We start from the raw sequence: 26,713 nt of genomic DNA on the forward strand, positions 1-26,713 counted from the left end.
CACTTGTTAATCTCCCCTAAGGGATTTAGCCACTCATGGTATTCATAATCTCAAACTCATTTGAATTAAACTTGTAAATAACATGATTGAATTGAAAGATAAAAGAGATTAGAATAATCCTGGAAAGAGATTAGAATAATCCTGGATTTTATGTCAATTAAATAATGGAGTTGCAAATCTTGCGATTGGAATAACAAATATCGTTGCTTGCGAAAGCAAATAAACTGAAATATTTTAATTAAATAAAAGAACTCTTGGATCGAAACCAATTCCAAGAGGAAAGAACAAAGTCTTTATGAAGAATAAATGAAAACTAAATCTAATCATACTCCTAATCTACGAAGGTTTTTGGATGCATCTAAGACAACTTGGTTACATCTAACCCCTAAAGTTTTATTTATATGAGTGTTGGTTATGCGGACAAAAATAGCCCCAAAATACTTAGGTAGCACGTCGAGCTTATGTCACACCATGCAAGGCCTATGGCGTGACACGACATAGGTTTTGTGCCTTCCTTGGTTCATTTCAGGCTTTGACAGCTTAGGAAGCTTGTGCATCACTCGTCCCTTACTCTTATGTCAGTTGGGCCTCTAAATCATCATCCTACACACTCAATTCACTATATTAGCACTACTTAAGGCTCGTCTCAGCCTAATAGGTCACAACACTCACAAAATGTGTTAAAAACACTTATTTCATTAACTTTTAATACTAACCACTAAATATCAAAAATGTAATGTAAAATACTAAAATGACTAGAAAACAAGCTCCTTAAGTGCAGAAATAGACCGAAATTACTACTACATTTGACGCCAAGTCAAATACTCAAACACTGAAATCTTTGCTTGTTCTCAAGCAAACAAAACAAAATAAAACCCGAAAATAAAACAAACTAAAAACATGAGATAAACATGCAAGAAAAGAAAATTTACTTGAGTTAGCTTGAAATAGGAAATTGGATAAAATTACATTAGTAAGATAATGTAAATAAACATGTCGTTCTAGAATGACATACAACTGACTCTTAATTTCTAAAATTAGACGGGTTAGTTCATTAAACTACAAAGTAAACAAATAAAAGAATGTTAAGTATAGGTTTCCATCAAAATAGATATATAAATATACAAGTATGTACAAATGAATATAAGCGATAAAAACATCAAAACTTGGCACAATATTATCCACATAAAGTACTACCTAAGTCACATAAGACTTTTCGGCTTGTAACATTTTACAACTTAGGTTGGTTTGGAATTCAATAATAGGCTAGACATGATTAAGCACGAAAGTAGTTCGGAACATTGTATTGTCCCCGATACTCCCTCGAGTATACATGTAGCTCACCACCATATATCAATTTCTCTCACCTTCCTTATTTCTCTATTTACTAAGGCATAGTATAGTATTCATGAGTACAATCATCTGAGCTCGTATTATTAATTTTTTTTCAAACAAATGTGAGCGTACTTTTTTTCCAACTCACTTTGCTTTTAATTTTTTTTCTTCGAGATTTCTCAATTTGGAATTTTGCCTTATTTTCTACAAGCTCAAAATCTAATACTCGCTATACCATACAATTCCTTAGTTCACTCATTTTTTTCTCCTTTGAAATCGCCTTAATGTATCTACCTAATCCCTCAATGTCAATGGTCGGACGTCTAAATCTGTGCAAGGACTAAGAAATAAAGGATCAAATAAAATATTCTTTAGGCTTAGGGTTTCATTGACGGTTCATCAAGAAAATAGATTTAGATTCAAAATAGTACTAAGGAAATATTTAAGAGATAACTTTTTGGTTAAAAAAATTTGTCTACCAAACAATTCCTTAAGTCGTCCCTTAGTAATTCTATACATGGATTAAATCGACCAAGTCTATCGATTTCTACAATCTATAATTCAATCAACCATGCATGTTATTTATATACATATTTATCATGTGGTATACTTAACATCTTAAATCTATTCACAGTGTAATAAATTGAACTAAGTAGTCTAACATTACATAATTTAGAATAAATTATTATCAAACTAAATTAACAATTTATTCACAAAAGTCTATTAATATGTCACTTGTATTTCTACAAGCTCAAGCACATAGAAAACATGTAAAATAAAAATTTAAAGAACTACTAAAACCAAAATAAAATAACAGAAAAAGAAAAAGAAAAAGAAAATTTTTAAATTTTTCTAAGTCACCCACATACTTTATTTGGCACATTGTCTAATGTGCAATAAAATAAAAAGGATAAAGGTTACTCGATTGGCGTGATTCATGCAATACAATAGGTGGGATTCCATCTCTTTTCGATTATGGTGCAATATTGTTGTGCCTTCAAAAATTTAGACTTCCTACTAAGAAAAACTAAACAAAACTACTTATATAAAATATTAAAATCCTAACTAAATAAAAACCAAAAATAAGAATCATCTGAATAAAAATAAAATAAAATGTCCAAATTAAAATAAAAACTGAAAATTAAATTAAATTGTTTCAAATTATTCGGAATCAGGATCTTCCACTTCATCCACTTTGCCCGATTTGCTCTTCGAATCTTCCTCCAGATCTTCTTCGGGATCTTCCTCAACTTTTGATTCCTTCTCTTCATTCATCTTGCTTGGTTCGGTCTTTACCTCGTACTTAGCTACTGGAACTTGTGGCAGCTTCAACCCGTTTTTCCTTGCATAATCCTAAAAAATTGGTCCAACTTCTTGCATCCATCGAACTATCCATTCTGAATCTGATAGCGCATCCTCACCAAGATGTGGTTTTGTCTTTATCACTCATTTTCGTTTCCTATTCCCTATAAGATATTCCACACTTGGTTCCAATATCGAAAACTTGATTGGTTGTAAGACACGGCCTGATTGTCCCAACGACACCTTTGCTTGTTGGTATAAGTCTGTCACTAAGTGCGAAAAAAGTAATTCCACATATTTTCCTTGCACGTTGGAGTACGCTTCAATATATCCATGTTCCCACACAAATTTTTCCCTTGGTTAAAATCGCATATAACAATGTTGCTTAGAACGTATCAATATTAGACATGTCTGACGCTGGGAAGATTCAAGTGCTGATAAATTTCAACCAGATTCTAGATTTTGAAGTTAACTTCGCTTGAGAGAACGATATGGGATAGCCTGTTCCTAAAACACCCTTAACCCGTCTCTATTGTCGGATTAGGGTTATAGGATGCTATGACGATTAACAAGACCAATAATATATCAAAATAATTCAGAGTTCAATTTAATCATCATAAATCAATAGTCATTCATTATTCATAGCATAGATACGAGAATGAGACTTAAATCGAGCTTGCGAAACTCTAAAATTAGTTTAAAAACAAGTAGGGACTAATCTGAAACAAAACATAAAGATATGGTAAAAACTAAAAATAGGGATCACACGGCCATGTGACAAGACTGTATGGCTCAAAAACAGGTCATGTGGCCAAATTGTGTAACAAATTGTGTCCGTGCAAATCAGGGTCACACGGTCGTGTTGCTAGGCCATGTAACAAACTGTGACCATATGGACAAACCTGCACCAAAATCAAATAGGCCACATGGTTGTGTTGGGGGGCCGTGTGTGACACATGACCGTGTGGCAGACCGTGTCATAGGTTATGTGCACCTAACCTACCTTCAAAACCAAGTCATACCATTTGCATCCATTTTTTCCTATTCAAAACACACCAAAACATGTCATAATATACCAAATAACATTCAACCTAACTGTCTAACCAATATGCCCTCATTGGCACCACAATCAAACATTAAAACCATTTTGCATTCATCATTCACTAAATCACAATCATATACCTATCAAATAAACCATAGCATCTTATCACATCCATAATCAAACTCACAAAACATGATTCAACCTACTCATATGCATATATGGACATACTTACCAAAAGTGACAATTAAATAACACTTCAACAACATTACATAACCAAAACATAAACAACATGGATATATACATTTAGACTTTTAAACTCTTAGTACATGCCACTTATTACCTAAACCAAAATTATCAAAATTTCTACGAAGTCATTGAACGAATAGTGTGAGCTCCAACTTGAACTTTCAACAGAAATAAACTTTTGATGATCTATAAGACATCAAACACAACAGAAAGCAAATCATTACTTAGTAAGTTCATATTAAACTTTAACTTTAACTTACCGCAGAGGTTGTAACTTAAACATGTTGTAATTAAATTCATAAACAAGGTCATGAGTTCATTACTAGCCTATACATATCACAAGTCTCACAAGGTTAGTGAGTTCACATATATGAAACATATAATTTTATCATGTCATAAAACATTACAAGTAAATACATTAAAAACTCAATTCAACCATCATCTATTCATTTAACATTTCACATTTCATTTCAAATATCCATATCCATATCCAATCTCCCCTTTTATATAGTTATTTCCTTATAACCATTTCATATAACCACTTTTATTTATACATTTTTCAAACGATGAACCAAAATGAAATAACGTTGGATACACGCGAACAATGATCACACAAGCTGTGACTGTAAATGCTCACACGAGCTGTGGGTCGAGCTATTAGGCTACATGATGCTACTCACACGAGCTATGCAGAATCCGCAACAAATGCAAGATCTTAGTCATCAATAGGACATCCAAGACCGGCACCCGAAACGGTAATAACCCTAATGACATATCAATTGTATCCTAAGCATTCATAAGGTTCATACAAGTCATGTTGCATATATATATCATTTAATTATATACACATTTTCTGATCACAAGAATTCATCTATGTGGTTTCCCATTTTCAAACATAACATTTAACTTAATTAACATTGCAACTTAATCCATTTCATCACTTACCATTTATCAAGCAAATGAACTTAATCACAACAAAAATAGATAGTTATTAAATCAAAAAAAATAGCAACTAATTAATTTAACCAATTTACAAACTTATCTAATAAAAAATGGCTACGAATGCAACACTGATGTTTATTCCGCTAACTTTCTTTTTCCACGACTATTGTCCAGTGATTTGTTTCTTGATCTAAATAATAATTTAATTTAATTAACCATTTAAAATAACTTAAACAATTAAACTTATGTTTATAAGCCCTTTTATTATTTTATAGTTTTACCCTAAAATTTTACCTTTTATGTAATTTAGTCCCTAACCCTAAAACTTTCAAATTGGACTTAATTAATCTCGAACCATACTAGCTGAATTTTCTATAGTCCCTATATAGCCCATATTTATCACATTTTCATAAGAATTTCATACAACTTTACTATTTTAACAACTTAGCCCTTAAACTTAAAACTAACCTAAACTCTTTTACAAAATAGTCCTATTTAACAACCAAACTCTTAAATCTATCATTAAAATTCAAAAATATAAAAATTCACCAATGGCGAATTTCAAAACATTTAACAGTTTTACAAATTAGTCTTTGGGTTAGCTAGAGTAAGCTACAACAATATCAAAAACGTAAAAATTACTGAAAACGGGTAACAAAATAACTTACATGCACAAACTTGGGAAGCTTTAGCAACGGTGTTTTCATGTTTCTAATTCGATAAGAAGGCCAAATAAAGATGACAGCAATTTGGTTTTATTATTTAACATATTTTATTATTAAATTACTAATATAATAAATTTTGTTTTTCACCTAAAATACACATCCAATCGTCCACTATAAGTTATAATGGCTTAATTGTCATTCCAAGCCTTGCAAAAACACTTTTTAGCTCAATTAACCAATATTAATCAATAGCGATTAAGTTTTACAACTTCTATAATTTAGTTCTTTTTCTTTAATTAACTAACAAATCACTAAAATTTCTGGACAAAACTTCAATACATATAACTATTTAAGGACTCGGTTTACTTAAACGAGTCCTGATACCTTATTTTCCAATATGTAGCATCAATCACAACAATAGAATTCATATCCCGAGCCATGGGTAAATGGTATCCTCTCATTGGCATTACATGGTTGATGAAAAGTAAAAGTGGTCACGAGTCGCTCGTCTTTGTGATGGATGACTTGATCACTATTTGATAGTGATTGACTTTTCATGAAGGAAGATGTAAAGGTTACCATGAGATAAAATGGGATCATATTGAGGGAACTTATATTATCCCAAAGAGATTAAGGATATCCTATGAGGGTGACACAATTACGACAAGGTTATTGGACGAGCACTGATCAAGTTACTTTCGTAATGGTAAGCCATTGGGGAGAGCTTAGTCACGATACTATAGTGGAATGACTTCGTAAGTAAATGAGTTTATAATTAATAGACGAAAAGCTAGAACTTAATTATAAATAATTTAAGCCTCAATTGCATATATCTAATTGGTCCCTCCGCTAGCTCATTTAAATTAGAAATAAATTGCATGTTGGATCAAATTAGCATAAATGAATAGAAATGGAGAAATAGGAAACATTTGGAAAAAAATTAAAGTTTTCTCTATTGAAAATGACAACGGGAAAATGAAATCATTTGGAAATAAATGTGGTTTTCTCCGAAATGGAAATGAAAATGAGAAATGAATTCATTTAGAAATGAACAAGGATTTCTCAAAAATGACAGTAAGATTGAGTTTATGTTTTTAAGCTATTTTAAAGCCCGAAAATGAAAATAAATCATACGATCATAGTGAAGAAGTTGAATGGTGAAATATTAAATATATTTCCTCAACATTTTTATCAAGGGTAAAATCATCATATTTTTATGAAGGATAAAATTGAAATGAGAAAATTATTTAATATAAATATTTAAGTTTATTTTGGGCAATGGAAAAAAAATATTGGGTTGAATTAAATTATAAAGTATTGGGTTAAAAGTTTGAAAAGTGCTTGTAATTGGACCCTATATGGAAAAGGCCCAAAAGCCCCTTATGTAATAAAGGGACGACAAACCCTAGTAAAATGAACTAGGGTTGTTGCCCCCTACATCCTAGTTGAAATAGGATTTCGTTTTTCTAGTTGAAATAAACTTCTATAATTCAACAAGGGTTCTACCTTCTCTTCCTATAAATAAATGGCACAACTTTAAGACATCATTACTCTACTAAAAAATAGAGAGAATTTATTCTCGACTATTAAATATATTTTGTCGAATTAACAATTCTATCGGTTTCTATTTGAGAAGAGAATTTTTCATTTTCACCCCAAAAGAAAAGAAAAATATTTCTAGTTTTTGTTTTTGGTTCGATTTGATCGAGCTCACACTCAAGGCAATTTGTGGTACGAGAATAACAGAGAAGATCGTTTGGTTAAAAGCCGGGAACAACAAGGATCCATCTATCCGAAAACACATATATGATTTTAGTCTAGGGTTTATTGCTATAACTATCACAAACCAGATCGATTTTCAAAATTTTTATTTTCTGCTATACAAGAAAACCGTTTTCAAACCAGATTTTTTCCAACAACGACCACACCTGACTAAATCAAAAAATGGCCTAAAGTCACTACCATGCGTGTACATGGGGCCAAAAGACACTCTAATAAGGCCTTCTGGAGTTGCTGCTTCTCCTCCTTCAACTGTATATTCTCCTTTTTCATGAGCAAATCTCTTCTTGGACCTTCCAAAGGTCTGCAGCCACTCACTCTTCTATTCATACTGCTTCTTTATACCACTCATGCCTTCTTAGACCATTTTCTCATTCTTCAAAAAGTCATCGAGAGAAGTGTGGGAAGTCCTTGCTTGTTGGTAGACTCCACAAAATGGGGCAATTTTTAGATCAGTACCTACTTCAATCAAGCAACTAAGTCAGAATAAGAAATCTAGGACAACCAACAATATTAATGACCAGAAAATTACCTGCAGAACATTTTCTTTCTTCCCCATGAATAAGACCGAGGAACTGATGCAGATTTCAAATCACTATTAGGAGATCCTACATTCGGAATGATGAAAATAGGAACTTCTTAGAGAGGAATATCCTACGCCCTCGCATGAGACATTCTAGTCTAGGAACGACTCATTGACTGAGAAACAGAAGTGGGAGCTACAACATACTGTCTTTCTGATGAAGGATCCTTCCATGGGGGTTAATATATGGCTCCCATAGGGAAATCCCTCCGTAGCTCCTCACAATATGCTCACCCTCCGAATTCGTAACCTTTCATTTTTGTTAGGGTTGTAAACACTCTCTAAAGGTCTTTTGGACCTAGATTATTGCCCCTTTCCCTTAATTTATTTAGCTCTATCTGCAAAACCACAAAAGACAAAATAAGCATGCAGCCCCATAAACCACCCAAAGAATGGCTAAAACTGTAACAGCCCGATTTTGGGCCTAGTCAGAATAGTGGTTTCGGGACAACAAATCCGACGAGGGAAAATATGGTTATTATTATATTTTTATGGTCTACAATTTCACGGAAAATTTTTCGTAAAAATTTCGTTTGAAAATTTCGACGTTTGGGCACTCAATTTAGTCAAAAGGACTAAATTGTAAATAGTGCAAAAGTTGAGTTCTACATCTTAGAAGTGTCTAATTGTTATGAAATTTTAAATTGGAGGTCTTTATGTGGTAATTATACCATTAGTTAGTTGATGGACAAAAATAGACATAAGAAATGGGTGAAATAGATTTTTTTTAAATGGAGGCATTTTAGTCATTTGGTTATTAAATAGAATTAAATGGGAAAAAGATGGCAAAATATGCTCATCTTCTTCATGGTGAACGAAATCAGCAAGGGGGAAGCCATATTTAGGGTTTTTAAGCTTTCAATCTCCATAGTAAGTGATTCCAAGCCCCGTTTTTAATGTTCTTTACGTTTTTGGAATCCCGGTAACTTGGTTTAGCTTATTCTACCATTAATTCGTGTTAGGGTTCATATTTGGAAAAATACCCATAGGTGAAATGTGTTTATTTTGCTGTTTATGGTGGAATATGAAGCTAGAGATTATGTTAAACAACTTTTGCTAAGCAATTTTAAGCAAAAACGGGTAAATAGACATAATCGGTAAAAATAATTAATATTCAAAAGTATGTGTTAGAGTGGGAATTTGATGTTGCCATAGAAGGGAAAAATTTTCAGCATGTTATAAAACTTAAGAATAAGTGATGAAGTTTAATTTCCGAGCTTGGGGACAAAAATGTAATTATGCAAAAGTTTGGGGGCAAAATTGTAATTTTTCAAAAAGTTGAGTGGTGGATTATTTTAATAAATGTGGACTTTAAACGAGTTAAATTTGCTATTATAGATCAAGAAAGACGTGAAGAGTATATCAAACGAGGAAAAGAAAAGATAGTGGAGTAAAGTGCAAAATTACGATATTTTGCACCGAGGTAAGTAAACACGTGACTTAATGTATTATTTTGACATTATTTGATATATGTTGAGATTTATTTGGAATTAAAATAAATGTTTGGCCATATCCTAAAAATGTTGTTAAATCGGGAAAGGTGGTAAAGGGTTGCAATATATGGTTTATGGGTTGAACACTCGGAATAAGCCGGAGTATGTTGTATATAAAGGGGTTGCTGTGTGCTGATTCCCCGATTCATTGGTGGTGCTATGTGCGTGATCCACCATATCTTTGAAATGTGAAAAGGGGGTTGCTATGTGCTGATTCCCCCGAGGGGTTGCTAAGTGCTGATTCCCCGGTTCATTGGTGGTGCTAAGTGCGACATCCACCATATCTTTGAAATGTGAAAGGGGGTTGCTATGTGCTGATTCCCCCGAGGGGTTGCTAAGTGCGATATCCATTGTATCTTTGAAATGAAAAGGGGGTTGCTATGTGCTGATTCCCCCAAGGGGTTGCTAAGTGATGATTCCCCGATTCAGTGGTGGTGCTAAGTGCGAGATCCACCAATAACGGTTAACATTCCGAGTGTTCAACGAAAAAGTGTGGAAGGTGAATATTTCCATATGGTGGAAATTTTTATGGGGTAAATATTGAGTTGGACACTAAATCGAACCATGTATGAGATGGGAGAAAATATCAAAAACGAAAAAGGAACGATTTAATTATAAACTGTGTTGAACAACAGCAGTTGGGTAACTTTGAAAAATCACCATAAATGGTGGAAAATGAATGGGAAGCTGAATAATATATGAAATTGAAGCTGGATGTGTCTGTTTTCATATGAAAGAAATAGAATAAGCAAAAGAGTTGTATTTTTGGAGATATCTGAATTTTACTGAAACAGGGCTGGATTGATTTCGAGATCCCCTGTTCTAACTTTGGAAAATTACCAAAAATTGTAAAAAAATAATTATGGCATGAAATTTATATCCTTGGATTCCTTATTGATTCTATTTTTAATAGAAACAAGAGAAACCATTTTTCAAATTTTTTACAAAGAGTTAAGGGAATTTTTGTGAGGAAGGGTCAGAACCATTGGGCAGTGAAACAAGGGAAGGTTTAATGAATAAACTGTACTAATTGGCTCGGTCAAAAATCCTGAATTTTTTATGGTGAAATGGTATATGAGTCTAGTTTCAGGAAAAATTTACGGAACTCAATTTGGAGCCCTGTAGCTCCGGATAAAAATAAATTAGCGACTATGATGCAGAAAAACAGTTTGCTGGAAATTGCCTAAACAATGAAGTTATTCATGAATAAGTTTATATTTTGGTGTAGTTATGTGAGTAATTACTTATTTATCATGTGTTTACTTACTAAGCTATATGCTTACTCGATTTTATTTTTCCCTTGATTATAGTGACTTCCAACAACTCGGAAATTTGGAACGAAGTCAGACAATCATCCACACTATCCTTCACACTTGGGGTATTTTGCTACTATCGCTCCGGAAATTTTATGGCATGTATAGACGACCTATGAAATATGGAATCATCATGTAAACTTATGTTATACCTCGTTTTAAATGTGGTGTTCATTAATAGTTAAATTGTGAGTATTGTTATAAATGAGTTTGGTTGATATATATATATTGGATTGTGTTTTAAATTTGCAGGAGGTTTAAGCAAAATTAAGCAGAAATGCTGTCGAAATTTAAAAAAAAAACTTAGTAATACCTCATACTCTGTTCCGAGCCGGAATACGAGTAAGGGGTGTTACAAAAACACTAAATACTTGTTGAGGAACTCGAAGTTATTGTGTCATACTCTTTTGAAGCAATGTTAACACTGAGAGAAGAAATTCAATCCTTTAAATCTAGTCTAAACATAGGCAACATGACTGGAGCCCCAAGAAGGATTTGTCACTTACAATCTGAAAGCCTCACATACTCCGTGATAAAATTCTAAGGCTTCGGACGCAAACTTCAGAGATACTTAACTACATCATCCCTAAAGTCAAAAGTCTAAGAATGTTTGTGTCATTCCTAAAACCTAACATCCATCAAGCCATCTATCAGGTGAATGAGCACATATCTCATTGCTCTTTGATCACAAAGGTAATAATGAAATACTCCCCAAAGTGAGATATCTTGAGGAATGACCAAATAGCCATTATGATTAAGGATACTATAGCTATCAACTTCATCAATAATATCTTCCAACTTCATACGATAAACAAAGCGTAAGGACGTGGGCCTTTTCAATTCATTAGGAAAAATAAAAGACGTTCCCAGCTTCAACTCCACCAGAATATACTTTTAGGGTCCGACTTCAGCTTCCCTACCACTTCGTAGATGAGTTATTTTGTTCCCTCCCTCTGGACAACATAATAAATCCCCTGATAGTCTTCTCTCTTCAAAGGTACACACATACTAAAATAGTGACACCTCAAGTCATATTCCCTTCTACCTACACTTGATGATAAACCCAATTATCAGCCAGAACGAGCTCCCGACCAACTTCCTGAGTGCCACGTAGTAGGTAACCTATAAGTCAATGACAAATTGATAAGGCAGCAAGTGGAACCTTGTCTCCAATAAGTATAACGGCAAATAGAATCCTAGCCTCCCCCCGCTATACCACAAGTCAAACATGGAGCTTATGTAACACCCTATACCCAAACCAGCCACCGGACCCAAGCTATAAGATGTTATAACAATAAATCGAAACATGACCCAAGCTATAGGATGTTATAACAATAAATCGGAACATTCACAAGAAATTTATTCAATAATAAATAAGAAAAAACTAATTCCATGTTAAACATGCATTACAATCAAAATCAAGTCTTAATCAGGCTTACGAAACATTTAAAACAAACAGGGATCAAATCTGGGTTAAAATGAAAATTTTACAAAAATTTAAGTAAAATGTGTAAACATGGGTCACACGATCGTATGGCCTGGCCGTGTGAAAAAGACTAGCTCGTGTGGCCCCAAGAATGACTGTATGGCTACTCCACACACCCGTATACTCAGACTTGTACAATTCAAATATAGGGTCACACGACCTTGCCGCTAGACCATGTAACAAACTGTGCCTGTGTGGAAAAACTTCAACCAAAATTAAATAGGTCACATAGCCGTGTGGAGTGACTGTGTGTGGCACACAACTGTGTGGCAAGCCGTGTGCACCTAAAATACCTTTAAAAACAAGCCATTTTCTCAACCATTCCTTAGGACCCAAGTTATACCATTTGCAATCATTTTCACATATTCAAAACACATTTAAACATACTTAAAACAACCTAAATCCTACAACTTAAGTCCCTAACTAATATGCCCACAATGGCACCACAATACAACCATGAAACTACTACCATCCAAATCATTCAACTCATTAATTCTAGCATAAAAAATTAGCAATATTCATAACAAAACTTGCTATCATATAAACACCTATAATACCATTCAAACTTTCCTTATAACAACCCATTATCAAAATACCAAATATTCATTAACCAATACATGCATCAAAGTTACATATAAATTCATTCACAAACAAGGTACCAAAACATGATCATTACTAGCAAATATATACATGCCATAACTAACCACACTTTCAAACTTCAAAATCTACCGAGTCAAAAGATGGTAGGTGTGAGCTCTCATTGATCCGATCGACACATTCAGAGTATCCAAAATCTACTAAACAGAATAACAAAAATAAGTATATAAAATACTTAGTAAGCTCATATAATTCAATTCAATACTTACCATACTAATTTAATAGTTAAATGCAATGGCTATTCAAAATATTTTCCCTATCATCAGTTTAACCATTCTGAGTTAATAAATAATGAACATACAGATATTCAAGTTCATATCTCATCCACATTAAAATTACAAATTCACACTGTATATCTTTTGATTTGCTGAAGGAACTTTGTAAAAGAAATCAATACACGAGTGCGGGAAACATTTAATTCTCATTCAACCTAGTCGGGTACAGAAATACATGTGTCAGGTTACCCGTCTGAGATAAACCATTGACAACACAGAAAAATGGCCTAGCCAGTGCTATATATACATGTAAGGTTACCAATCCAAGCTAAACCTTTAAAACGACAACAGATTACCAGTCCAAGCTAAATCTGTGTCACATGTATATTCGGGTCTGCAACAAATGCTAGAGCTCAGTCTAGAACGGGAATCATGCATTCAGAAACCTCGTGTATGAGACTTTTACACGGTCCATTGGAATTATCTCAGAATTCAATTTAAAACCAAAAAGTATGATTTCCATTTTAGTAGTTCATATACAAATAATTAAAAAATTTTAATAATAACGTGAAATCACAGAAGTAGTATGAACTTACCTGATAAAACCGTAACAGTTTAGCTAACAAATACTATTTAGTAGTTTTCCCTTTTTTTCCTAAGTCAACAACTTGATCTATATAATAGTTAAGATTCAAAATATCAATATCAATCTCATAATAATACTCAAATTCATGATTATAATCTTTTAATTTCATTTTACATAATTTTCCTAAAATTTTACATTTTTTCAATTTAGTCCCTAAAATCAAACTTATCATAACTTCCAAATTTGGACTTCAAACTTTAAACAAATTTCAAATACATTCAATTACAGCCAACTATTATCAAAAATCAAGAAAATTACATATAAATTTCAAGATATTAACAATTTAGTCCTTATGTTCAAAATTAACAAAAATCACTTTATAAAATAGTCCTTAAACATTTCATAACTTCCAAATCTACCATTTTCTATCAAGAACATCTAAGATTCACCAATGACAAGTTTTAAAATCTTTAATAGTTTTAAAAACGGAGATACAAGTTAACTGGACCTAATTGCAACGATCTCAAAAATATAAAAATTACAATAAACGAGATTGAAATCACTTACCAATTTAGAGATTTAAGCATCAACGTGACCAAGGGTTTTCTCCCTTCTTACATTCGGCCTTTCATAAGAAAAAGATGAAGAGCATGTTTGTTTTCTTTATATATTTAACTTATATTATGATTAACTTATTATTTAATAAATTATTAATTCATTAGCATTAATCTTAATTAACACTTTTGGTGGATGAAAGTTGGCTATCACTACCGTTTGACCATTTACCAATTGTCTAATTACTGATTTGGTCCTCCAATTAATTAAGATTTCATAGTGGTTAATTTCTACCACTTTTACAATTTAGTCCTTATACTCAAATTAATGATTCAATACTAAAATTTTCAGACCAAACTTTAATTCACCTATATAGTAACTCTAAAAATATTTAATAAAAATATTTACTGGCTTGGTTTACAAAAACAAGGTCTTGATACCTTATTTTCTAAAACCACTTAACTTCAGGGACGAACCACTTGTACTTAACTAATTATCCAATTAAATAAAAATTAACAAATAAAAATTCTCTATATTATAATACTTGACTCGTAAATATTAAATAATAATATTTACAAACTTACTCATCAAAATTGTGGTCCCAAAATTACTGTTTTTGACACCACTGAAAAATGTGTTGTTACAGCTTAGATGATGTTTCCCCTCCGAAATATTGAATTTGTAGTTAGGATGCCTTATGAGGAGACCCCCTGCATCTCAGCACCCTTTGCATTTATTGTTCTGTTGTAGTAAACTTACACTTATCACAAGTCATCGATTCATTTACATCTCTTAGGTCCTCAGGGATTTGCCCCTTTTTGCCCCTAGACATCGTAGTTCTCCTGGGATTGGTCGTTACCACCTTGTTCTTGATGATAGAAGATCTATCTCACCTTGCAATTCTAACCATTTTTTTCTAATAAAATCGCAAAAACGACGAAGAAATAAAGAAAACCCCAAAATACAACAATTGAAATGAAATCTTAAACAATAAAAAAGCAAGAACTCTAGAAGAACAAAGTAGTTAGATTTTTCAATTTTCCCTCATAAATGTATCGTTTTGGGTTCGAAGGCCATAATCAATAACATCTAGCCACCTGTGCAATGTCTAATGCCCCTCATCATGGCCACTTTTCCTAGAAAACTTTGCATTTATGATAGTTATTCTAGAAAAAATCTAACACCTCTTCAACTTCTTCAGTGGATCAAACCATCATCCAATTTTGGATTATACCTTACGAGAGGCCACTTAATAACCTCTTGTTCAACCCGAGGGGCCTATTGTTATACCCCTTCATTGTTTGGACACTTATTAGCACCGAACATGTCGTTGACCTATGCGTTGACTCCTTCTCAAACAATGCCTCAATAGGCCACTCGTCCTCAAAACCTCTAGGAAAGACCACCCACTCAATCTAAATGGAGGCATCCACCTATATTTAAGTGTGAACACTCTTCTAGTGTGAATGCGCTTCTAAGACACTAATGAGTAAATTTAGGCATAATAACCTCGTACTAATAGACACATATGATATATGCCCATGATTATCCTTTACACGTTACATTTAGTGAGGCTAACTGTGTATCCTGCCATGCCATACTAACGGACAAAAGGACCTCTCCTATAAAGACCCTAAAGAAAGATAAAGAAGGGATCAATATTTTAGCATCCTAAGGTAACTCTGATCAATTATCTTCTTGATCAGTTTGTCCTCTTGTCCTTGTTTTGGCTCTCAGCCTCTTTAGGTGAACAAACCTCCATTGCACCATTTTGATCTCCTTCTTGTCTTCCTCCCTTGTTGTACTCGATTTCAACAAACATATTAGAATTTTTTAAAATTTTTTATTTTTATAATTTCATATATATATATGAATTTTATGAGGGTTTAGATTTTTTTTCATTTTTATAATTTTATAGGTTTCTAAAATTTTAGAGAAAAAAAACTTTATTTTTTATAATTTAGATTTTTTTTATAACATTTTGACAATTTTTTTAGAATTTTCTTTTGAAATTTATGCTTTTAATTTTTGAACTGCTCTTATGACATTTTGGACGCATATCTCGTTTGAATTGGTTGTATATTTTCATGTTTTTTTTAATGAAAAAATACACTAAAATAACTAATTATGAAATGAAAGAATAAATATTAAACTAATTTTAGAAATTCTTCAAATACCAAACTAATAATTTTTTTTGCATAATAAAAATTTTGGCCTTAATGTTTACATTTAATCTCCTTTTAAAAAGAATCTAATTTGATTATCAACCTTTTTAAAAAAAGTCAAATTCGACCATCAATCTTTTAAAAAAGAGTTGAATTGTTGTTGTTTTAACGAAAACATTGACTAAAATATTAAATTTTTAAACATGACAGCCCATATGGCAATTCACATATACTTCATGTTAATTTTTTGAATTATTATGAATTTTTTATATATATTGAATTTTGAATTATTTTATTATATTTTTTAATATTTTTTATAATTATTAAACAATTTGTTGATGTGGCATACAAACAAATTGTGTTATGTCAACATAAAGCACACGTGAACTGTCACACAGTTTACCATGTTAATATTGTTAAAAAAATTAACATTTTAATCAACAATATGTTAGAAAAACGATTTGACTATTTTTTGAAAATTTAAAAGCTAAATTTAGTTAAAAAAATCAAAAACCAAATTAACAAAAATATAAACGTTAAAGGATAAACTTATCATTATATTTTTTTTATTGTACAGTTTAGTTAATATTGGTTGGGCTTTAAAGCATCCATGACTAATAATACCAAATTGAGAATTTCACATTTTGATTGGGCTTTTAAAAGCACCCATGACTAATAAATTAAGAGATTAAACCTAATGGCTTTAACCCAACAAAATTTTGGAGTGAATTTCATGTCTGTAAGACGTATTATTTTTCTACTGTATGTATTTGTGTTCAGATATATCATTTTGGATTTACTATTTTTAAATATAATTTATATATGTATATAAAAAATATTTATAAATATTGAATAAATTTCAAACACAAAATATTCATCAATTATATAAAATATTCTTTCAATAAACTTCATAAATATAATTTATTATTAAACAAACTCAGAATAAACAAATAAAAAAATCCCATAATTAAACAATAATATTAATTATACTATACATATAACAATCCACCGACTAACAAAACCAAACTAAAAAATTTTAAATTTTAAATTTTAAATAATTAATACAATCGATACCAACTAAATTTATACCGAAACAAAACTTAATAGAATAGAATATTCCGACCCACACAAGAAGTACCGATACAAATTCACTAACTTAGTGGAATTCCATGGTTCCAGAAACAGAGCTTTGAAACCCATAACTAGTATTTACACCAACTGAGCTAAAAGTAGAAACTTTGACATAATACAAGTGGGTCCTGGTAGGCTATATGGTGGATGCTATCTTCCATTTGGATTGATTGCAGGCATAATCACCATCACACATTTGTCAGCAACAAGCAGATAAGCAAACAACTGCCCAATTGGAAGTTTTAAACACACAACCAAAATTATAGAAAGGATCAGCGGAAAATAGAAAACTGAAAAAGAAAAAATGGTTCAGGCAATTTCAACTTCGTCCTGTTGCAATATCCTCTTCTCAAAGTCACATCGATCCACCTTTCCTCATAGCCTTCATCGTTTCAATCACTACTCGCCAAGTTTCGCACACAGAATTTCCACCGGCGTTCAACGTAAAGCGGTGGAACTTCCATTGCCGGAAACAGTGACACAACAAGTCCAAAACAAGGAGCAAAGGAAGACCCAGTTTGCAATCGAGAATTTAACCTCTTGGCTGTTGAAACAAGAACTAGCAGGCAACATTGACGCCGAGCTCACTATTGTTCTATCAAGCATCTCCTTGGCTTGTAAACAGATAGCTTCGTTGCTCCAAAGATCAAGCATTATTAATCTCACCGGCGGCCAAGGTACTATCAATGTCCAAGGTGAAGACCAGAAGAAGCTGGACGTTATATCCAATGAGGTTAGTCTATGTTTCCAATGGGTTTTATTTATGTCGTTTGGTAACATGAGACAAAAATACCATGACATGTTATGATGTTTATTCACTAACCCAAGTTACATAATATAAGTTTAGTTGTTCTGCAACTGCCTAAGATCAAGTGGACGAACAGGGATTATAGCATCAGAGGAAGAAGATATACCTGTTGCAGTTGAAGAAACTTATTCTGGAAACTACATTGTTGTCTTTGATCCTATTGATGGATCAGCCAATATTGATACTGCATTAACAACTGGATCAATCTTTGGCATATATGGCCCTGACGAGCAATGCCTTATCGATCTCGATGATACCTCCACGGTAATCCTTTCATCTGTAACGTCTAATCTTAGTCAACAACGGTTAAAATACCATGGAGGCCCCTATATTAGGAGTAAGAATGCATTTACCCCCCTACTCAAAAGATTGACAAATTAGTTCCTATATATTAGATCAAAAAGTAAATTAATTCTTCTATTCAAAATTTTATCCATTTCATTAATCTATTTACGTCAGCATTAATCTAATGTACAAGGACTAGTTTGTTCAAAATTTTAACTAAAATGACCAATTTACACATTAATATAATGTACAAAGACTAGTTTGTCAATTTTTTGAATAGATAGACCAAAATACAATCTGACTTATAATACAAGGGCCTCCATGGTACTTTTACATTAACCAGCATAGATTACCTGCAGTTTTGTATCCTACAGCTGCAACTAAACAGTGGCAGTGAACTGCAAAAAAACAGTCCACATTTATTTAAACAAGGCCACTGTTTTAATCTCTTACCTAAATGGTTTCAACTCGTTTACAATACAGCTTGATCAAGCAAGAGAAAAATGCATCATCAATGTTTGCCAGCCAGGGAGAAATTTATTGGTTGCTGGCTATTGTCTATATTCAAGCTCTGTAGTGTTCGCCATCTCCTTAGGCAAGGGGGTGTTTGCATTCACCCTAGATCCCACTTATGGAGAATTTGTGTTAACACATGAGAATATCAAAATACCTGAGTCTGGTAAAATTTACTCTTTCAATGAAGGAAATTATGACCTCTGGGATGACAAACTGAAGAACTACCTTGACCACCTTAGGCAACCAGGATCCAATGGCAAACCATACTCAGGCCGCTACATAGGTTGCCTTGTTGGTGAAATTCATCGAATGCTGCTTCGCGGTGGCATCTATGGCAACCCTAAAAACAAGAACAGCAAAAATGGAAATCTGAGGCTACTATATGAGTGTGCACCAATGAGCTTTTTAATAGAACAAGCTGGTGGCACTGCAATAGATGGAGTTCAAAGAATTCTTGACATCGTACCTGAGCAGGTAACAGCTTAAACAAGAACCATATTGACTAAGAATTACAATGTTAACAGGAGCATGTCCTTGCACTAGACAAGCATTAATGGCTTTAGCATGTTATATTGGCAGGTACACCAACGTACACCAATTTTCATTGGAAGCCCAGATGAAGTTCAGAAATTACAGAAGTACTTGGCTTGAGCTGTTGAGCACCAACATATGGGTTTCAACCTTTTTGCATATTATGGGCATATTTCAAGTACACAAGATGACAAGACAAGTTTCCTATCAAGGATGACGAGAGAAGTTTTCAATTAAACAATTACATGATTAGACAATCAAAATGCTATCAACATCTCCATGGTATCTTTAGTATCCTACATGATTAATTAAAAAATACAACATTTGATTAACAATTCTTGAGTTTGTAGAGCATCTATGTTGCTCAAATTTTAAACAAAAATCACATTGGCAAACACAACTTGATCTTTACAAAGAAATTAGCTTAATGCCATGTTAAAATGCTTGAAGGGTTTAGATATTGCTTGTAGTGGGTGCTGTACCGATAGTCAGCCAACTAGTCATCTTGATGGTAAAACCACTCAGTTTGTAGCAGAATAATTGTTTTTATCCGGAGAAGTTTTTTGACCTTTTGCTGCAAATTCAGGTAAAAGTAAACATGAATAAAGAGAAATATTAACTTTCAAAATGATGACTGTAGCAGGTTATAGTATTTTACCAGGGCTCAATATCTTTATGCATTTTGTTATAGACTTCATTGATGTCAAGGTGTTGGGTCCTGCAACCATAGGACATGCAGAGTAAGCATACAAATATCAGTTTAGAAGCAATAAAATTAGGCAGCAGTGAGCTTTACCTCCTTCTGCATTCATGTTTTTTTCTGAAAACACTTCTGTGACAGTAGATGAAAACTCTGACAAGACTTGATTAGCCCCCAGATTGTCATCCCCTGAGTCATGAGAGGACCTGTGAGGCATGACAGAAAATAAACGTCAGAGAAAAATGACTACACGGAAATTAATGAAGAAATGAGTGGAGAAACTAATGGTCAAAAAATGCAATTTGATTGAAGTTAGAATCAATACCCTGAAAGAGCAGATCCAGAAGTACCCAACGTTGGTTGGCAAGGGTAGCCAATTCCATCAGGTCCAAGATCAAGATCCACTAATAGTTCCGAGAAGGAGAAATTTTCACCAAAAGCATCTAAATTTGGCAAATCCAGGTCAAAGAGATCTGCATCTATTTCAGACTCAGACGTGGAGGTCTCGTTCATTATTGGCTTGTACACATCAACTGTTGCATCAGAACCATCAAAGTCCAGCCTGCTCTTTACATGATCCCTCTTGCCAAGCCTCGTTAAGCCTGTCTTAACTGGTGAACAAGAAGAAATGCAACGATTCCTCTCAATGGTGTAGCACGTCATTTGTTTTAAAGGACTAACCGTGACTCTCTCGGTTGAAATTATAGTGCAGTTGGCAGGAGTGATCTCTTGAGGAGTATTGCTGTGACCGCGGTTAGCAGTTGAAGAACCACCAAAAGGAGTCATTAATTTATCACTCTGAGGAGAAACTGCTTGCGGGGGTGTCTTAGGACCTGAAGAATTAGTTGGAGGGGACAGCTGTGGCCGATTGAACAAACACTTTGCAACACCAGATGCGTGCATTGTCGATTCATTGGGTGTGCAGCTGACGGGTGTTGATTGATTTAAAGAACGTAACTGACCATCTACTTGTCTATTCATTACATTATCAGACTCTGGCAGCTTCTCTGTTCCTGCAACAAACATGTCAGGGATGTTATGGATATATCAAGCCATGAAATGATGGGGCATAAGAATGAAGAAAGCATACCTTGGGTTGCTAACTTCGTAGAAGTTGATCTGCTACGAGTTTTCTTTGCAGCTGTTGGGGCTTCAGCAACAACTTCCGAGCTCCTTTTATTTCTTGTTAATGGCTGACTTGGAACTGGCGAAGGGTAATTGTTTCTCTCCATCCTGGAATTAGAAGGACCAGATACTGGAATAACAGTTGGTGTACTATACACAGGAGGGCCTATAAAGCAAGAACATCGATAAAATACAGGAATTGCTTAGCAAAAAGAACACAAGAAATACGCATATCAATTTTTTGATCATATACCATGATTTGAAATTATTATCATGAAATAATTCTCAAATAGAAATACAACAATTTAGACATCTCCAGAGTACTCTAAAACCCAATTGCATCAATTGAAAACTCAAAATACTTATCAAAAACAAATTGCCACTAGTCACCAATTCCAAATATTCCATTTAGCACGACTTTAAAATATTCAGAATTTATTACCACCATACTAACTATACAAACATCTAATCAAACAATAATTTTGAGCTAAACCGATGACACCTATATTTGATAAATGTTCAGTCTTCAAAGGCTCAAAATCTTCTAATGCTGTCATCAACAGTTCAACCTAAAGTAAGATCTAACAAAAACATGGCCAATTCTAATACAACTAAGTAACGACCCAAAGCTCAGCATTTGTACCTGGAGGAGATCCGGCACGTGGATCTGATTGAGGAACCACGGCTACTGTTTTAGTTGCATTAGCATGAGGAATCATAGGCACTGATGCAGTGGCACTTGCATTGTAAGCGTTCATTACGCTTTGCATTCCCTGCAAAAGGGACTGAACCCTGCATTTTTCTTGCTCCAAACGAGCTTTTTCCTGCTCTACTATCACCTTTTGCTCTTTCAAACAAATATACTCGTCTAACATCGCCCCTAAACTCAACAAACTCTTTGGCGCCTATAGCAGAAAACAAGAAATAATTCAATAATAATAATAATAATAAAGAATGGAGATAACAGATTAACTGATCCAGTCAATTAGGGACCTACCTCTCGAACAGGGGATTTTGAAATGAGAGATGAAGCTTCGTTTCTGAAAATGGAACGAGTTTCGGTGTAGTTGTTATCGGAAAGGTAACGATCGACGATGAATGCAACTTGGACCGGAGTGACTTTTCCTTTGCCCAGATTCTCCGGTTTCTTAGACCTGCTTTGCTTCCCCATTTTCCTTTGAAAAGTGAAAAGAAAGATAGAGGGAAAGGAATAGTGAGGGAATTTCAGAGTGGACTAAAGATATATGATTGTGAGTTAAGAGAGGGAAAGTGTGAAATGGCGCCATGGCTGAGGTGAAATGAAAAACGCGGCAGAGTTTGAAAATTTTTGGAGAAAATTAGAACGGGAAAACCCCCTTTTTTCTAATCTTCTTTCCGTTTCCCGGGAAAATCACATGCCAATGGCTTTTGGAATAATAAACTTAATTAATATAGGTAAAATATATTTTTGGGTACCTAATCTTGACTTTTTTTTCAAATTGGTTCCTATGTTTGGTTTCCATTACACAAAAGGATACTTACTACAAATAATGTTTACTTTTTTATATGGCCCAATGAGCACATGGTGATAATGACATAATTGATGTTAATATTTGAAATTTTAAAATTATTAAAAATTATTTTTGTTTTTATATAAATTATTTTTTTTATTTTTTATGAAAATTATAACAAAAATGACATGACCCAAAGAGAATATTTAGTGTTTTTTATTTATTTTTAGAAATTTATAATAAAAAAAACCTATTTGATTTTTATAATTTATATAATGTTAAATATAACCCCCCAATATTTAATTTTCTGTCAATTGGCCTTTGTTCTTTTTGTTTTAGATTTAGCTATTAACCTTTCAAAATGAGTCATTTGATTTTCTTTAACATAAATATTGACTAAAACATTATTTTTTTAATGATGTTAATCACGTGGTAGTCCACGTGCATTTCATGCTAACATGGCACTATTTTATCTTATATGCTATGTCAACAAATAATTTAAAATTTATAAATAAATTTAAATAAACTCAAATTCAAAATATATATATAAATTTCATAAAAGTAAAAAAAAAAAGAGCATCAATATAAGTGGATTGTCATGAAAACTTTCATGTTTAAAAGCTTAGCATTTTAGTTGGTATTTTCATTGAAAAAAAATCAATTGGACTCTTTTTCAAAAAGCTGATGGTCAAATTTGACTCTTTTTAAAAAATTAAAAGTCAAATTTAGCTTCAAAAAGAAAATAATGGTCAATTTAACAAAAATGTAAACTTTAAAAGCTAAATTTGATATTATGCCGTTCTAATTTTTTATATATAAAATTATCATTTTTATAAAACATTATGGAATTTATAAAGAAAATTATTCTTTTTTATTTTTACAAAACATTTTTTTTTGTTAATGAATTTTGTTGTACTTTTACTTTAAATGATTACACATCCTCATTGCCACGTGACAAATATTCTTTATCCCAGGCAAGTGTCAAATTGTATAACATAGACCAAGCATAAGTACCATGTTGAATTAAAAGAAAACATATGCACCAAAATCAACATCAAAACCAAACACATATAAATGGTAAGACAATTTATTCATTCCAAGACAGTGAAACTTTCAATTTCATAATTGAATTATTGTAATGATAGTTGTTGACATCATTTTTTTTTATAAAACAGGGTCGACTTAGATTTTAAAAATGAAAAAGAAAATGGGAGTCGCCACCAATCCTTTTTTATAAGATGTGATCGGGTCACCTCGTAAAATCGTTGTTTTTAATAAACGGTTTAGATTTATTAAAACAATGCTTTTGGTCTACGAAATTCAGAAAAACGGGTTCAGGAGTCGGTTACGTACGAGGAATGATTAACACACTCGTAACGCCCAAAATTGGTACCTAGTTGATTAATTAATGTATTGGTGTCAAAAATTAAAAACTCGAAAAGAATTTAAAAATACGATCCCTCTTTATATTGTGTTATTTTAAAATTACTCGAATAATTCAAAATGGAAAATGCATCATTATCTCGAAGTAACAAGATGTCACATTCAGTAAGTTAGGACACAACACCTCGTATTTTCAAGAGTAAGCTTGCCTTTATTTTTTTGTTTAAACCTCATTTATTTTAATTTTAAAGGATATTCGGTTATTTAGGATCAACGTGAGAAAAATCGAAGCTCAGTAAGTTAGGGCACGATTTCTCGAATTTTCTAAATACGGAATATTGTCTTTATTTTTTAAATTTTACCCTTTTGAATTTGGAATACGAATTAATGGAATTTAAAAAAAACAAATGCGTGCAATTTTGATTATATTTGAAAAGAAGTTGTTCAAAACGGAAAGAATGCCGTACACGACCTATAATGAATATACAACATACACTTAAAATCCATAACATAATATGCATCATAAAATATACACATAACATTGATACAAATAAATCGAAATGCATGAATAATAATGTAAGAAACAATATAACAATAACATTAATATAATAACAAAACAAATACAATCCTAATAGATTTAGTTTTGAAAACATTTGAAGATAACAAATAAATAATTAATAGAATGAAATTGCAATAATAATGGCAAGAATTAAAATAAACAAAATCAATATTTAAAATAGTGAATAAATAAATAAAATAAAATCTAATGTAAGTTTGATCAAAATTAAGTAAATAAATAAATATTAAATGAAATATTAAATAAAATTTTTTTATGAGTAAATAAATAAATAAATAAAAATAATTAAACCGACTAGGGACTGAATTAAAAACGGACGCAAAATCTGGGGCTCAAATCGCAAATAAATAAAAGAGGTTGCCAAAGGACTGAACTGAAACGCGCTCAAAACTCAAGGGACTGATTGTGAAATATTCCCCCACTCGAAACGCAACATTTTAATCGAGGGACTGCAAATGGTCCAAGGACCAAATTGAAACAAATGCGAAAATTCGTGGCCAAAATAGAAAATAAAAAAACCGCATTGAATACACCGCATAGGCGGAGGGGCTAAATGTGCAAATAGCCCCTCAAAGACAAAACACGCGGATCCTGGCCACTGGGTCGGGTCTGTTTCGGGTAAGGGTAAAATGACGCCGTTTTGCCACTGGTGACCCTGGCTCAAAACGACGCCGTTTAATCGGCCTATTTAAGTTAAAAAATTTTAGAAAATAAATCATTTTAGCCCCACCCTTAAAAAAACTCACAAAAAACTCTCAAACTCTCCCTTTTTTCCCCGAATCCGGCCAAGGTTCCAGCCACCGACGATGGCGCCGCCGTGCCCGGTGGCTGGAAAGTAAAAAAAATATTTTCGCTTTGTTTTTTGAGCCAAACCCCGATTTGGGGTTTAAATAGTCAAAAAGGCCCCCAAAATCCAGAAAACAACCAAAAATCCCTCGGCTTCCTTTTCCAATCGAATCCGACAACAGCGGTAGGACCACCGGCGGCGGAAAAGCGAAGCGCTTCAGGTATGTTTCCCTCTTTTATTTCGTTTATTAATGATTTTTTTAAACAACAGATTTGTAAAAAGAGAATAATAGATAAAATAAACAAATAAATCTTAACAATGAAGAAAACAACAACCTTTTTTTATTTCTAATGTTTGTAAAAATTGCCAGAAAAAAAAAAACTATTGTTCATTGTGGCCTTTTATAGCCATTTTACAACTTTTGTTTTTATTTTCTTATTTTTTTGTTGTTGTATGCTTCTGTTGTCTTCTTGTGCTTACGTGTTTATTGCTCTCTGCAGGTGTCTGACACGCGTGGAGGGCCAACGATTGGCGACGATAGCGGTGGCGTGCGTGAGGGAGCCTGGCAGAGCACGCGGCGCTGGGGCTGGGCAGAAGCAGGAGCGGCAGCCAGTAGCTACTAGGGTTCTCTGCTGCTGAAAATTTTTAGTTTCCTGGGCTAGAGTTTTTTTATTTTTGGGTCTGTTGAGTGTAATTTGGGCCATTGTTTTTATTTTTTACTGGGCCAGCAAATTTGGGCTTCTACAATAGTGTTTATCATGATCTATTAACATATAAATGGCAAAGTTTTATATTTTATGATGAAGTTCCTCTTCATTTTGTATATTTTGTCACCATGTTCTATCCCTTGTTCAAACAACTATCTTGACATGTCTTTGGGATAGCTAAATACATAATAAAGTTGACATTTTTTACTTTGATCTTCATGGTGTATCACACCATTAGCAAATGATTCTCAGAGCATGTTTTATTATTTGTTGAATGTTGCTAATTGGAATTGGGAAGAGTAGAATGAG

At 33.0% G+C, this 26,713-nt stretch overlaps 2 protein-coding genes across 2 annotated transcripts; one reads left to right on the plus strand and one right to left on the minus strand.

The window, feature by feature from the left end:
• Nucleotides 1-17,454: 17,454 nt before the first annotated feature.
• Nucleotides 17,455-20,091, plus strand: LOC107899022 (fructose-1,6-bisphosphatase, chloroplastic). Its single transcript, XM_016824615.2, has 4 exons — nucleotides 17,455-18,228; nucleotides 18,343-18,567; nucleotides 19,072-19,578; nucleotides 19,684-20,091. The coding sequence occupies exons 1-4, from the start codon at nucleotides 17,800-17,802 to the stop codon at nucleotides 19,753-19,755; spliced, it is 1,233 nt and encodes a 410-aa protein (XP_016680104.2). The 5' UTR covers nucleotides 17,455-17,799; the 3' UTR covers nucleotides 19,756-20,091.
• LOC107899021 (flocculation protein FLO11) lies at nucleotides 19,885-22,843 on the minus strand. The gene is made up of 7 exons (XM_016824614.2): nucleotides 22,458-22,843; nucleotides 22,104-22,365; nucleotides 21,426-21,626; nucleotides 20,661-21,348; nucleotides 20,432-20,541; nucleotides 20,294-20,353; nucleotides 19,885-20,209 (listed from the first exon to the last, which is right to left on the minus strand). The coding sequence occupies exons 1-7, from the start codon at nucleotides 22,629-22,631 to the stop codon at nucleotides 20,157-20,159; spliced, it is 1,548 nt and encodes a 515-aa protein (XP_016680103.1). The 5' UTR covers nucleotides 22,632-22,843; the 3' UTR covers nucleotides 19,885-20,156.
• Between the last annotated feature and the right edge of the window lie 3,870 nt (nucleotides 22,844-26,713).

This window comes from Gossypium hirsutum, chromosome D04 (genome assembly GCF_007990345.1).
Source record: "Gossypium hirsutum isolate 1008001.06 chromosome D04, Gossypium_hirsutum_v2.1, whole genome shotgun sequence".
Taxonomy (NCBI): Eukaryota; Viridiplantae; Streptophyta; class Magnoliopsida; order Malvales; family Malvaceae; genus Gossypium; species Gossypium hirsutum.